The sequence below is a fragment of the Perca fluviatilis genome, chromosome 5 (assembly GCF_010015445.1).
Source record: "Perca fluviatilis chromosome 5, GENO_Pfluv_1.0, whole genome shotgun sequence".
In the NCBI taxonomy this organism is placed as follows: Eukaryota; Metazoa; Chordata; class Actinopteri; order Perciformes; family Percidae; genus Perca; species Perca fluviatilis.
The window spans coordinates 14,389,562-14,403,522 of NC_053116.1; the positions used below are offsets into that span (position 1 = coordinate 14,389,562).

At 40.1% G+C, this 13,961-nt stretch overlaps 1 protein-coding gene across 2 annotated transcripts in view; it reads left to right on the plus strand.

Moving 5' to 3' along the window:
- Nucleotides 1–12,979, plus strand: part of scube3 (signal peptide, CUB domain, EGF-like 3) — a 76,739-nt gene extending 63,760 nt beyond the window's left edge. For both annotated transcript variants that reach the window (XM_039801020.1, XM_039801021.1), the window contains 13 exons: nucleotides 4,261–4,383; nucleotides 4,540–4,656; nucleotides 4,762–4,857; nucleotides 4,989–5,105; nucleotides 5,835–5,996; nucleotides 6,209–6,412; nucleotides 6,909–7,070; nucleotides 7,185–7,352; nucleotides 7,450–7,611; nucleotides 7,696–7,893; nucleotides 7,991–8,143; nucleotides 10,471–10,550; nucleotides 11,569–12,979. In XM_039801020.1, coding sequence (XP_039656954.1) covers nucleotides 4,261–4,383; nucleotides 4,540–4,656; nucleotides 4,762–4,857; nucleotides 4,989–5,105; nucleotides 5,835–5,996; nucleotides 6,209–6,412; nucleotides 6,909–7,070; nucleotides 7,185–7,352; nucleotides 7,450–7,611; nucleotides 7,696–7,893; nucleotides 7,991–8,143; nucleotides 10,471–10,550; nucleotides 11,569–11,721 — 1,895 coding nt within the window. In that variant the 3' untranslated portion in view covers nucleotides 11,722–12,979. The remainder of the gene's footprint in view (nucleotides 1–4,260; nucleotides 4,384–4,539; nucleotides 4,657–4,761; nucleotides 4,858–4,988; nucleotides 5,106–5,834; nucleotides 5,997–6,208; nucleotides 6,413–6,908; nucleotides 7,071–7,184; nucleotides 7,353–7,449; nucleotides 7,612–7,695; nucleotides 7,894–7,990; nucleotides 8,144–10,470; nucleotides 10,551–11,568) is intronic.
- Nucleotides 12,980–13,961: the final 982 nt, after the last annotated feature.

Consider the following 13,961-nt stretch of genomic DNA (forward strand, 5'->3'; position numbering starts at 1 on the left):
GAAAGAAAGAAACGGACAGTTTTAGCTGATGAATTAAAGTATACTTTAGTCTTTTAGCTCTGGTTTCCCTTCTCTTTAGGCAGTGATTGTTTTAGCCATGCTGGCGATGTGGCTCTAGAGATGGCAATGTCAGCAAGATGGTCAGTCCATCACTTTGGTCCAGACTGAAATATCTCAACAACATTTGAAAAGATTACCATGAAATTTTATACAGATGTCCACGGTCCCCAGAGGATGAATCCTGAGATCCCCTGACTGTTCCTCTAGCACCACCATAAGGTTGCTATTTGTGGCTTTGAGTGAAATTTCGTTGTTACTTTTTAGGCACCGACCAAATTGCCTATAAAGTATCGAGTATCGAAAAATGCCTCGTCATTCAATACCCAATTTCAATACCTAAGGAGTAAATCTCATCAGAGTCCGTGAGCCAATAAGCACACAGCATGCTTCTACCAAGATCTAATAATGCTTGTGAATGGCTGTGCAACGTTACACGTAGTAGAGACATGCAGGAAAATCTCTACCTTACACAAAGAAGGCTTTGTAATTGCTTTTTGTTAAAATGGATTTTATAAAATTGGTATCGAAAAAAGTATCGCTCAGGTACCAGTATCGAAGTCATGGTATTGGTATCGGGACCGATATTGAATATTTTTTACTGACCCAGCCCTATCCGGTACACACATTCTTGTTCCCTCAGATAGACTTGCATACATTTGGTGTTCCCTATAATTTTCTTGAAGCACCAAATACCTTTTTTTTTTTGCTGCTGCAACACCATTATTTCCCATTTTTTTGGGATCAATAAAAAAAAAAGTCTACCGGTAATCTAATCTAATCTACCTGCAAATAATATTCACATCTATCTCTCCTGTACTTTTTGTTTAGTGCTAATTAGCAATTGTTAGCATGCTTGCATGCAAAACCAAGATGATAAACATGGTATACATTATACCTTCTAAACATAAAAAACCTGTTAGCATCATCAATGTAAGCATGTTAGCATGCTGAGGTTAGCATGTAGCTCAAAGCATTGCTGTACAGTCCCACAGAGCTGCTTAAGTAGGCTGTAGACTTTGTCTTGTTAGATAATGTATGAAAGTCTACTTCACTAGTCAACTTAAAACATAAAAACATTTTTTTTTTAAATAAAAGCAATTTTAAGTTCCACATCTGACACTTAAGAGTTTCCTTCTTAACAGCAAGTTATTCATACTAAAGAAACAAAGTCTTCACAGTGTTAAGTGTCTTATTGTTCATCTTTTCACCAGCTTAGTCTGGATGTCACTTAAAAATAAAAACATGGAAAAGTCCCTGCATGCAGCTGCATTCTTGTGCAATAACAAGATGTAACTAAATGATGGATAATCTTTCTCAAGCCAGATTTAAGTCTCTGAAAGTTGATTTTTAAATCGATTGAAAAGAGCTGAAACAGGTGGCTGCCTGGAAGGCAGAAAACAATCTTAAGAACTTTTGCTACACTTGGCAGTAATGTAACGTGTAGGTGATTTGTGCTCTAGTTAACAGACTAAAACATGAAAAACCGCCGTTATGGTCCTTCAAGGTAGAGTATATGACCAGGTTCATTAAACATTAGCAGGTACCTACAGTACTCTGATGTGGAACAGAGAGCAGAAGCAGCTTTTGGTGTCAGGAGGAGGTGTGTGGGGGCGCGTCAGATCTGCCTGGCAGGCAGCAAGAGGCCCGCCAGAGCACATCAGGGTGTTGCGGCGGCCCTTTGATGGCGTGTGTATCACCAGTCAGAATCTGCTGCTGTCTCCAGCGCCTCAGGGCTCAGAGACAGAGAGCGAGAGAGAGAGACAGCATATGCACTTGAAATACATAGCTTTGCAGTGATTTGTTCTGTTTTTTTGTCTGTGGTTTGACAGGTCTACTGATCAGGAATGTTGCAACAGAATGTAGAATAAGGAATGAGACTATAGAGAGGTAAAGTGTAGATGTATGGGATCATGAGGTCTGGACAAACACAACAGTGCAATTAGTTACACCCTCAAAAAGTAAAATATGGGACTGTCTTACTGCAGCATGCCCAACTGAGGACCTTTGCACGTTATACCAGTCTTTCTCCCCATGTTTCCTGTCTGTATCTGTACTGTCACAATCTAATTGGTTTTCTACTATGCAAGTGCCACATACAGGAGGTGGAACATCTTAGAGTTTTATGCAAATTCATTGAAGTGTCCCAGCAATAAATACCTCCTTTTTGAAGCTCATATAATGCTTCGGTGAAACTGATTCAGAGAGATGGTTGCAATGCTGCTGGATTGTGTTATATTGTAAGGGGTGTTTTTTTTTTTTATCTCATCCAAGCCCTGTGTGTATGGTTAGAATTACACAAACAGTATTTTGGAATGGGTCTAATAGGTTCATGGGATCCATTCCACACACAGGCAGCTGTATTACCTGTCAGTCTAGGTAATAAAAGCACCAGAATTGGATTTGTTGGGCTTTTACTCACATGATGGACTGTGATCAGGCCACACTGAGCTGCTGAGTGGAGAGAAGATGGTCAGGCGTAAGTGACTCTCTATACCATTGTTGAGAAAGAAGGTGATGAATGATTTCCTCTCACTTTTCATCGGCGCTGTCGGAACTGTTAGATAACCCCAGAGATTTATGGCACTCCCTGTTGTACTTTCTCACTCCCGACCATAACCAAGGTTGTGTTATTCCCTTTGTGGTTTATCAACTGAAATATAACTGCCAAACAATCCAGAAAGCTGTGCTCAGTGTTTAACAATAGACTCACCCTAAACAAACCCAATTAGGTCAGTGACCTGCTGTCAAGCATTGTGCCAAGGCCTGTTAACATTCCTCCCAAGTGAGAGTATATCCAGCCATTCTCCCTCTCGGCTAGCAAAACAATCTGCTCATTTTTGCTTATCTGGTAAGAAAATAGACTCGGAGCAGTTGTGACTAAATACTTTGGAAGTATTTTTTAATTTACCTCATTTGATCCAGCCAGCATTGAACTCAACAGAAATGCTTTCCTCTGGTACTGACAAATGTATGTATACATAGATCAAAGAGAAATACGGAATGAGAGTTTAAGTTGATATCTTAACAGTTAATTGGATAAAATGCAGATAAAGCTTTCCACACTGTGTTTCGTGAAAATTCCTCTTAAAATCTCACATTACGGTGTTTGGACTGGGAGTTTCTGATGTTGATGATTAAGCACGCAAAATGAATAAAATTCAAAGATGGCAAGATTTCCAAAAACCATAATGAAATTCCTTAAACATTACACAAAGCAATTGTTGAGTCTACATTTTATTTTTTTGTTTTCTCACTTGACTCATCTCTGCTCTCTTCTGTATGAGCACGCAAAGAAAAAGACTCTGAAGAAAGGTCAGAATACATCTATTTGGTTACACTTCACACAAGTATGGGAGGAACAAAGAAATCAAAACAACAGTTGCTGGCAGATGAGCTGCGCTTCCATCAGATATTCATTAGAGTTCTTTGTCCTTTAAATTGAGTGCTTTGATGCAGAGGATAAGCAGCGCACCTCTCACAACATTTCCAAGCAGCTCTGGCTACACGTCGCTGTTGATGAAGTCATCATCTTCTTTAGGGAGTGCAGAGGCACGCAGACTGTTTTTATTCAGGGTGAATAATTGAATGAGACAAGGAAGAGCATTTTATATCAGCAGGCCAGATCATCAATCACTGCCATTATCTTTGTCTCTTTCCCGGTGTCTCCGCCACTTGTCTGCAGCCTGCCGCATCCTCAGCTCTACCCACTAAACTAATTTTCAGTCTAGCATCAATGGCAGCCAGCCTGCATCTGGATCCTGGATGCTTTTAGTGCTATTTTCTTTTTAGCTCAGCATGTGTTTGAAAAGGTGAATGTGGAGAATGTGGACTTGTGGTGATTACCACAAGTCTTCCTCACTGATAAGCAAAGAGGTTTGGACCATAAAATTGAATGTGGCTGGCTACATCAAAACGAGGAATCACTTTTGTTTACACGCAAGCACATTAATCTTCCTAGAATGTGACGCTCTGACAGGATGAAGTGATCTGACCTCTCCCCGTTCACAGCTGGGCTCTCACTCATTGGACAGTTTCTCTTTCATTTTAAATTCACTGACTTAGTGTTTCTGGTTTTATAATGGAAATCCGTTTACTCACTCTTAATATTTTATATTTCAGAGTAGGCTTGTACAATTAGACATTTTAGTGACACATATGTGCGTCCACTAAATGTCTATATGTTAACATATTTATTCACAGATATTGATGAATGCAGTATAAACCGCGGAGGTTGTAAATACGGCTGCATCAACCGTCCAGGGAGCTACGAGTGTACCTGTCCACCCGGGTACAAGCTCCACTGGAACAGGAAAGACTGTGTTGGTATGTAGCAGCACTGCCCCCCTGTGGTTAATTCACTGACACACACTCAAAGTGCCTCCGTTTCCTCATACCAGTGTCTGGGTGATTTCTCTCACTCTCTCTGCTTTCTTTGCCAACAGTGTGTGATTCTGTGTGGGTTTTATTTTTTTTCCTCAGAGCTGGTGAAATGTCCTCTTGGACTGATGGCACCAAAGGCTACTCTGGCCTGTAGCAAGACGGGCAAAAAAGAGAGCTGCTCTCTTACCTGTGCCTCTAAGGCTCACTATCTGGCAGGTAAGTCGCCCACAGTGAGCATTCAATCACGAAAAAAAAACACCAAACACAAGTAATTTCAAACATTTGCTAGACTTTTTTTGTTTGTGTGTGACCCCTTTGCAGAGTCTGACAACAGCTACTCAGTCAGTTGTGGTATCCCCGTCCTCAGAGGGAAGTCCCCTGCGAGGCTCAACTCCAGCAGCAGTCAGAGCTGCATAGGTTCGCTGCCCTCCAGATCTTTATAACAAACACTTTGCGACAATCAGTCAATCACAGACGCTCTTTCTTTGCTTTGGCAGCAGTGTGATGTTGCAGTGTGCTCCTACCCACTGTGCTGTGTTTGTCTGTAGAGACTTTGGCCCCTCCAGTGAAGCAGACGGCTTCTTTCAAGATTAAAAACGCCAAATGTCACCTGCATCCGAGGCTGACCGGCAGGACGGAGGACAGAGGACGGACACTTGGACCAGGTCAGTCTTAATCTGTGTGTGCTGCTGTATACATATGCTGTTATTTATAGACGTTTATTACACGGCTTTCTTGACTACTCAATTCTGATTATTGTATGGTCTGTTATTTCTGAATAGCAGACCGTTGCTGAGAATAACGTACCTTGCTAGGGAAGCCATTCTGATGATACAAAGGGACCATTTTTTAAATCAATAAAACATTTTTTAATCAATATTTTGTGTCAAATTATTGATTTCTTTAGTAACTGTGTAGCTGTGTAGCTGTGTAATAAGATACTCCGCTTCGCGTTCTGCATCACCCCTGTTGGGGTTTAACTTGCAATATTGACCCGCTCGCTCTACATTAATGCCTTACTGAAAGGGATATTCAGTATAATTTATATAGCTGAAACAATGAATTGGTTAGTTGAAAAATTTGCTCCAACTTTTTTGATAATTCATTATTTGTCTTAAACATTTTTCAAGGAAAAATGCCAAACATTCAGTGGTGCCAGTAAGGTTTGGCTGTTTTTCTTTGTCATATAAGATTTATATTTTTGAGGTTTAAATTGACAAATAAAACAATCTGGTTTTGGCAAATTGCAATGTGCATTTTTCACAATTTTCTAACACTTTATAGACAAAACAATTAATCGAGAAAATAATCTAAATGATATACCTTAACTCTCAAACATGAATTATTATTTATTGATGTGTGATTGGGGTGTACTGATATCATGTTGTCCACAGGAGGGGGGCAGCCCTGCAGCAACTGCTTGGTGACATTTGTCAACCTCAAATGCGACTCCTCTAAGAAAGCTAAAGGTCGACGTGCTCGCAACCCCTCTAACAAGGAGGTAACACGCATTACTTTGGAGCTGGAAGCTGAGGTCAAACCTGGAGACACTACGGGTCAGTCATCTCATTTACTGTAATACAATATCTTTACAGCAGTTACTGCCTGTGATGAATTTACTGTACAGCCCGACAGATTATTTATCATTCGTCAAAGCTTGCAACCTAATGTACAGTACAAAGTAGTGGCTAAGTTTTAACAATAAAGTCTAAAAATGTATTATTTTATCTGACTGAAACACAGGATGTTTTTATTTAACCATAAACAGGGAGTTGCAATCTCAGCTGCCTGAGGCAGCGTATGGAGAAACAGGTTAAGACGTATATCAAGGCTCTGAAGAAGTCCATCAACCAGGAGCGCTTCCTGATCCGAGTTGCTGGTTTGGAATACGAGGTGGCCCAGAAACTTCCCCAGGCTGCTCCGAGTCAGGAGAACTGCGGGCCGGGCTGGGAGAGGGATAGTGGCCGATGTGGTAAGACTGGACATCTGGACCGACAGTGTTGGATGGGCTAATTTACTGTCATGTGATGTTAATGTCATCTCAAGCCATATGCTGTCATAACCTGCAATACAAGACACTCAGTGTCCACTTTATTAGGGATGCCATAAAGTCTGCTGTTATGGTGCCTATAATGTTTTTGTTCAGTTTTGTTTCTGATATTCTGCTTCCCTTATGTATTTAAATAGGGAGGACAAAAAAATTAGAAACCCCACAATAAAATGTAGTCCAGTACACCACCACCAAGTTTTATGACCTCGGTAATAATCATATAAATGAATTTAAACATGTCCGATAACATCAACTAAAATTGGCATTATATGCTTTGTAAAGGTAGATGTTACAGTGTGTACTGTTTGTATAGTACATTATATATTCAAGTTTACTGAGTCAATGAGTTTTTTTTTATTGATTAAAGTGAAGTGTGTCCTCCTATCTCTGACTGAAGCCGTTGTGGATGTTATCTTAGTCAGATGCTTGTCGGGGTCTTACTACCATGGTGAGCAGGAGCGCTGCGTCCAGTGTCCACCCGGCACTTTTCAGGAAAAGGAGGGGCAGCTTGCCTGTGACCTCTGCCCCGGCAGTGACGGCCACGGGCCTGTCGGGGCACGGAACATCTCCTCTTGTGCAGGTAGTCTAGTTTAAGGTCCCAGGGACAATGTTACAGTGAACATGTATTTATGGTCCTGCGAGGGGCTGATTTTCTTAGTAAAACTTCTCTTGATGTTCTACAAATCTAATCCAGGCCAGTGTCCAACGGGGTCCTTCTCCAGTGATGGTTTCAAACCGTGTCAGGCGTGCCCTCATGGCTCCTACCAACCAGATTTGGGACGGACCCTGTGCTTCCCCTGTGGGGGAGGACTGGGCACCAAACGGGAAGGTGCCAGCTCCTTCCATGATTGTGAAGTTAAAGGTCAGCTTGTGCTCTTTTTATACAGCTAAAAAACTGTTCTCAAATAATTTAGCAAAACCTTCTTTACTTAATGTGTATCTTTATTTCTACCATGCAGTCCAGTGTTCTCCAGGTCATTACTACAACACCACAGTACACCGGTGTATCCGCTGCCCAGTGGGGACGTATCAGACAGAGTTCAGACAGAACTACTGCATTTCCTGCCCTGGGAACACCACCACTGATTTTGATGGTGCCACAAGTGTTTCGCAGTGCAAGAGTGAGTGTGAAAAATCCTGTTTTGTGTTTTCAGATTTCTTAAACACGAGCTGAAGACTAATTTGGTTTGTTTGTACACGTCTAGACAGGCAATGTGGTGGCGAGATGGGCGAATTCATGGGTTACATTGAGTCGCCCAACTATCCCGGTAATTACCCTGCTAATGTGGAGTGTATTTGGAACATCAACCCGCCCAGCAAGCGCAAGATCCTAATTGTGGTGCCGGAGATTTTCCTGCCCTCGGAGGACGAGTGTGGAGATGTGCTGGTTATGAGGAAGAACTGTGAGTTTCTCTGTTTCCAGTTGATGTTTCAATGGAATTTAGTGGTTATACTGTAATATAATTACATCATCCATTGTCCTCTCTGTGCTACATCCAGGGTCAGCTACATCCATCACCACCTACGAGACATGTCAGACGTACGAGCGGCCCATTGCCTTCACAGCTCGCTCCAGACGTCTCTGGATTAACTTCAAGTCCAACGAGGCCAACAGCGCCAGAGGCTTTCAGATCCCCTATGTTACTTATGATGGTATGTAGTGTGCTTATTTATCACACTAGCAGTCTGTCTGTTTCATATCGCTCTCAAACTCATGACAAACTGTTTTGATCAGGATCCCTAAACTTAATTAGACTTTTATTAGAGTTGTGAATAAGATATGTAATAATAATAATAGCTTTTTTTATATAGCATTTTTTAAATCCAGTTACACAGTGAATCACAAAAGCCATAGAATTATCTATGTATGTAGAAGTATAAAATACAAATAATATAAAACAAGGAGAAATTTACCAAATTAAGTTAAAAAGACCAAAAGCAGTAGAAGCACAAAATAAAACAATTTAAGAAACTGCAATTCTACAATAATATATTTCGAGGAGAGATTTAAATGAAGATAAAGAGCTATCTTGCCTGATCTCATCAGGCAGCTCATTCCAGAGTCGAGGGCTCTTGACTGCAAAAGTCTGGTCTCTTCTAGCCTCGCTTTAAGGATTTTTAATAAAGACCAACCTGAAGATCTCAGGCTTGAATGGAGTTAAGTCAGAAATATAGTCAGATGTACTCTGCAGGACATTTTACAGTTTAATAAACTTGCCAGTGCAATCTTTGTAATTGCAACACTCTAAATTACTTAAAGCACATCTGTTTTGTAATTTCTTGTTACTTATTGACCAACATACATTATACACTGATGTGATATACGTATGTGAAATAAGATAGTAGCCAGTGGTAGAAGAAGTATTCAGATTCTTTACTGAAAGTAACAATACCACACCATGAAAATACGCCATTACAAGTCCTGCATTCAAAACTTAACTGAAGTAAAAGTACTGTACCAGTCAAAGGTTTGGACATGCTACCTGTGACTGGTACTGTATATTATCAGCAAAATGGTCTTAAAGTATTAAAGTAAAACGTAAATGCTTCAGTCAAATCAGTGTTTTACTATTATATTTGATGTTTTTGGATTAATATTACTGCTGCATTAAAGTGCTCATATTATGCTAATTTTCAGGTTCATAATTGTATTTAGAGGTTATATCAGAATAGGTTTACATGGTTTAATTTTCCAAAAACACCATATTTTTGTTTGCTGCAGCTCCTCTTTTCACCCTGTGTGTTGAGCTCTCTGTTTTAGCTACAGAGTGAGGCATCTCACTTCTGTTCTAATCTTTGTTGGGAGTCGTACTTGCGCAGTAGCTAGCTAAGGACTACTAGCCAGTCTGAAGCAGAGTATGAGGGCCTGCCACGCTAGCAGCTAGGCGAGCATTATAACGTGTGTTACAAAGTGACGCGATCGTTCACGAAAGTAAAGGCTGGACTACAATAGAGCTGTTTGGAGCAGTTTGTGAACAGTGTTTTCTGTTGGAGATGGTAAGTCCCTTTGGGGTGGACTTTAGGCTTTTTCACTTTGTAAACCTATAACGTGCACAAAAAGATATATAACACAATAAAGGAAAGGGAAAAAGCCAAAAAGCATAATATGAGCACTTTAATGTCTGTTACATTTTACTGCCTTGGATGTTTATTGTTGTGCTAATTTTAACTCCTTTATATACTGTTGGGCAGTTTAATCTAGTGCAATGCATCATATTCTATAAAGAGAATTTGTTGGTAGCATCGCTGTCCTGTCAGAACCAAATATCTCGAAAAAGTTTCATAAGAAAAACAGTTTTCAGCATTGTGACGATGCATTTACGCCTTATCTAAGAGGATTTTTGAATTTATTTATTTTAAATTTTGTTTATTTATCTTAAGAAGTATGAGAATTTTCTCAAAACAAGCTGAAGGTTTAAAGTGTTCCTTTATCCAAAAAAATAATCACATTAGGAGATACAAGGTTTTCACTGGGCAGGAAGGGGATGAAAAATTGTGAAATGAAAAGTAACTAGTAACTTAAACTGTCAGACAAAAATATAGTTTAGTAAAAGTAAAATATTTACCTCTGAGATGTAGTGGAGTAGAAGTATAAAGTTGCAGAAAAAGGAAATTTTAAATGTACTTAGTTACATTCCACCACTCCCTTTATCTGCCTGTCCAACCTATGGGTCTAGCTCTATTCCCAACATTGTCCTGGTGACTCTTAATAATCCACAGCCCTGTACTTTCCACCAAATCCTCCCTATGGCAACTGTTGACTGTCTTCTGTGGTTTACCAAAGTTATTTCTCATTACTGTGAGCATCACAAACAAAATCACCGGCATTGTATTGTGACAGAGGTAAAAATCTAAGTACATTCTTTCACACCGGTGTATTATTATTTCATCACGTAACTTGTTTTGGATACGGATGGCCTGCTTTCATCATTTCATGACGTGACTAGTAGTAACTTCTTGTGTTGTTTTTATAAATTCAGAGGACTATGAACAGCTCGTAGAGGACATAGTGCGAGATGGAAGACTCTATGCCTCAGAAAACCATCAAGAAATCCTCAAGGTGAGCAGTTTTACGTCTTACTGCGTTGATGTCTGGCGTCATATCTTGTTGGTACAATAAGACCACCTGGGAGTAGGGTTGGGTACCGAAACCCGGTTCCTACGCAAACGGTAGTATTCGGACCGGATTAGAACGCAAATTTCGGTTCCTCATTTCGGTTCCGACTGAAATATTTTCCCTCTGTCGCTCCGGACAGCGGCAGACTCTTCTTTTCTTTCTCCCTTTTCTGCCAAGTGGCGCACGTGCCCGCTCGCGGTGTGAAGCGCGTGTCCGCGCTATTCTGCGACATGCACTCTACTATCACAGCTAATAGACGTCTTTTTGTACATGCTCTGAAACGGACGTAAAAGTATCACACTTTCTCTGTAGTCTACCGTTAGCTAGCTACCGTAAATGTAGGCTACTTTTAAAATGGCATATTTTCCCTCTGGGCTCACCAAAACAGACGTGAAAGCATATTAACCATTCACTGACTGCACATGATCGCTAGTAAACATTACACTTACTCTGCTAGTCTATCGTTCAGGACAAGAGCCTGTAGCCTGGTGGTGGGGGAGGCAGGACAGCCTCCCCAAATTGTCTGCCCTTTCAAACTCATACCTGGGTGTGTACAGACCTCTTGGACACCGTCAGAGAGTTTTCTCCTATGCAGGACATGCCATAAAAACACTATGTCATTTTTCAGTTTTTCAAGAATCGGTTTAGGAATCGTTTAGGAATCGGAATCGTTTTAAAAGTACCGGTTCGGCATCGGAATCGTAAAAATCCAAACGATACCCAACCCTACCTGGGAGAGGCAACTGTTAACCAATAAGCTGTACCTGTGTTCGGCTAAACAAAGCTGTTGCTAAGAAACATCAGTGCTTGCATGAGTCAGAGAGTTTGTCAATATTGAAAATATTTGCCAATGCGGTCATATAGGTGTGTAATTTGTTTTCCAGCATTGTGTAATAGCTTCAAATGTAAATTGTATTAAGGATGAAAATATGTATTTACACCAGTGTGTTCTTCCCTACAGGATAAAAAACTGATTAAGACTCTTTTTGACGTGCTGGCTCACCCAAACAACTACTTTAAGTACACCACTCGGGAGTCCAACGAGATGCTTCCCCGCTCCTTCATACGCCTCATAAGCAGCAAAGTCTCAGCTTTTCTGCGACCATACAAGTAAAGCTCACACAGCCGCCGAAGTACCAGATCGTGATCTCCGACATCCCCCCCCTTCACCTTACAGGCCACATCCCGCAACTCTCACAGGACTTAAAACATACTAGTGTGTTTACCTTCTTATTTTCCATAGGCTTTAATAAACACAATGCAGACCTGAGGAATACTGAAAGTTTGTGTTTTAGTTTTTTTTGTCAGTTTCCATTTAGCACAGGCTTGTAATCCCGAGCTCAAGCATTTAGCAGGGATGTAGAATATGTGAGTGGGTTTGGTTTCCGTTGTGTAATGAAACCACCAAAAATAGAAACGCAAATTTCAGACAGTAGGAGTGGCATGTGTGCGCGGTTAGAGCTTGTTATTGTTTTTGCTTAAATGAGCAGTCAGTTTTCAACTCCTACAATTAAGTATGACTAAGTGTTGTGTAACCCTAGTTCCATCTTCAGTGTCTGTGCTGTCCTCAAGGAGAAGCGGTTAAAATTCATATCACAGCTGCATTTCAGGTCATTCAAAGCTTTACTTCATTTGAGCTCTTAGAGCAGTTTCCAATGGTTTTACTGTTAAAACAGTTAATCTGTTTTGTTACGCCTCTCTAAACTGTAGCAGTGTTTTCCAACCTTCAGAATTTCTGTAACATTGATTTCCAACCTTCAGATCATTTTTTTTTTAAAGTCAACTTAAAGCAAATACAAACAGGTCGTTACCATTCCAGGAACATAGTGGACATTTGGGAGATTAATAATTTGAGAGAGCCACAGAAATAAGAATGTGATGTCTAGTGGAACATGTCTCCGAGAGAGAGGAATGTCTTTGAAGGACATTGTTTGCTGCTTCTTTTAAAAGGTCACTTTAATTCTTCAATCTTCATGTTGTCTTGCTGATGTACTCCACACACCAATAGTCTCTAGGTTAAAAACAAGGAAGCTCCACAGCTACAATAGTTTAGATCTTACATACAGGCAATGTGACATTATCAACTTACTGTATGTGGACTACCAGTTGTGTTTTTATTTCAATCTTGTAAATAATGAAAATTAGACGAGGGTTGAATTCTTTAATCCTAAATTTCTCAAGCAGGCTCCCTAAAAATCACTTTCCGCCCCACCCGTCTCAAATCCAAAGACACCAAGTACCCCCTTTCAACACCCCTCACATTTTGTTCTGTCCCAATAATGACCGCACTTCCAAAGACTGCCATAAAAAAGGCCGGGTCACTGTTTTGTGCAGCCTATCCTTTTAGTACAAGTGCAATGAATGGAAAAAAATAAAAAGAATTTCTTAATTTTTACACCCTATTGGGACCCACACAGCTTGTGAAATGTGTTTAGGCTGCATTCTTGTAAAGACCCATTGTAAAGTAAAAAAAAAAAAAAAATCAACAGAAGAAAAAAAAAATTTTTTTTTAAAAAAAAAAATGTTTTTTTTAAAAAAAAAAAAATGTAAAGTCTGTCAAGAAATGTAATAGGTGTGTAAAAAAAAGCTTTGATTTCAAAATGGCGACCAAAACAGGGTACAATGATTTAACTTCAGTTCTAATAAGTCACATCTTGTTAGGATCTGCCAAGTTAAAATGAGTTGTTTGACATTTGGGAAATACTTATTTGCTTTCTTACTGAGGAATTACAAGATTGATCCCACTCTTCTGAACAGTTAGTTTAGCACAAAGACTGGAACCCACTAGCCTTGCTCTGGCCAAAGGTAACAAAATCCACATACCAGCATCTCTAAAGCATTACATCTGGTTCATTTAATCAGTAACAATGCAAAAATGTCACCTGGAGTCTCTGCTTGATGCCAAGCAACACAAAAACTCCAGGAAGGACTCTAACAAAGTGAATACATTTCTTAAAATGTAGGGACTATTCCTTCAAAGTCAGTCACCACCACAGCAGTCAAATTGGAACAGATGACTGCATTGTCACAGATGAAACAAACTTTTATAAATAAATGGTCAACGCTTGCTCTGATATGACATTTTTTTGGAGTGTAAATTTTGTCCCCACTCGTGTAAATAAAGTAAGTGAGATGGTACACGTCATATCATACAAACTGTATTTTCAAAGTACCAAAACTTTAGGCTGACATGGGAAGTTAACCACATGGTCTAACTTTAGGGCAATTCTTTGCCACGCCATGAAGAACTCTTATCCGACCCTCTAATAGTCTCAGATTAAATCCATGTAATAGATGCCAACAGGCAGCAGCATCCCAGTGTGCTCACTCTGCCCTCGTGCCCCAAAATTCCCC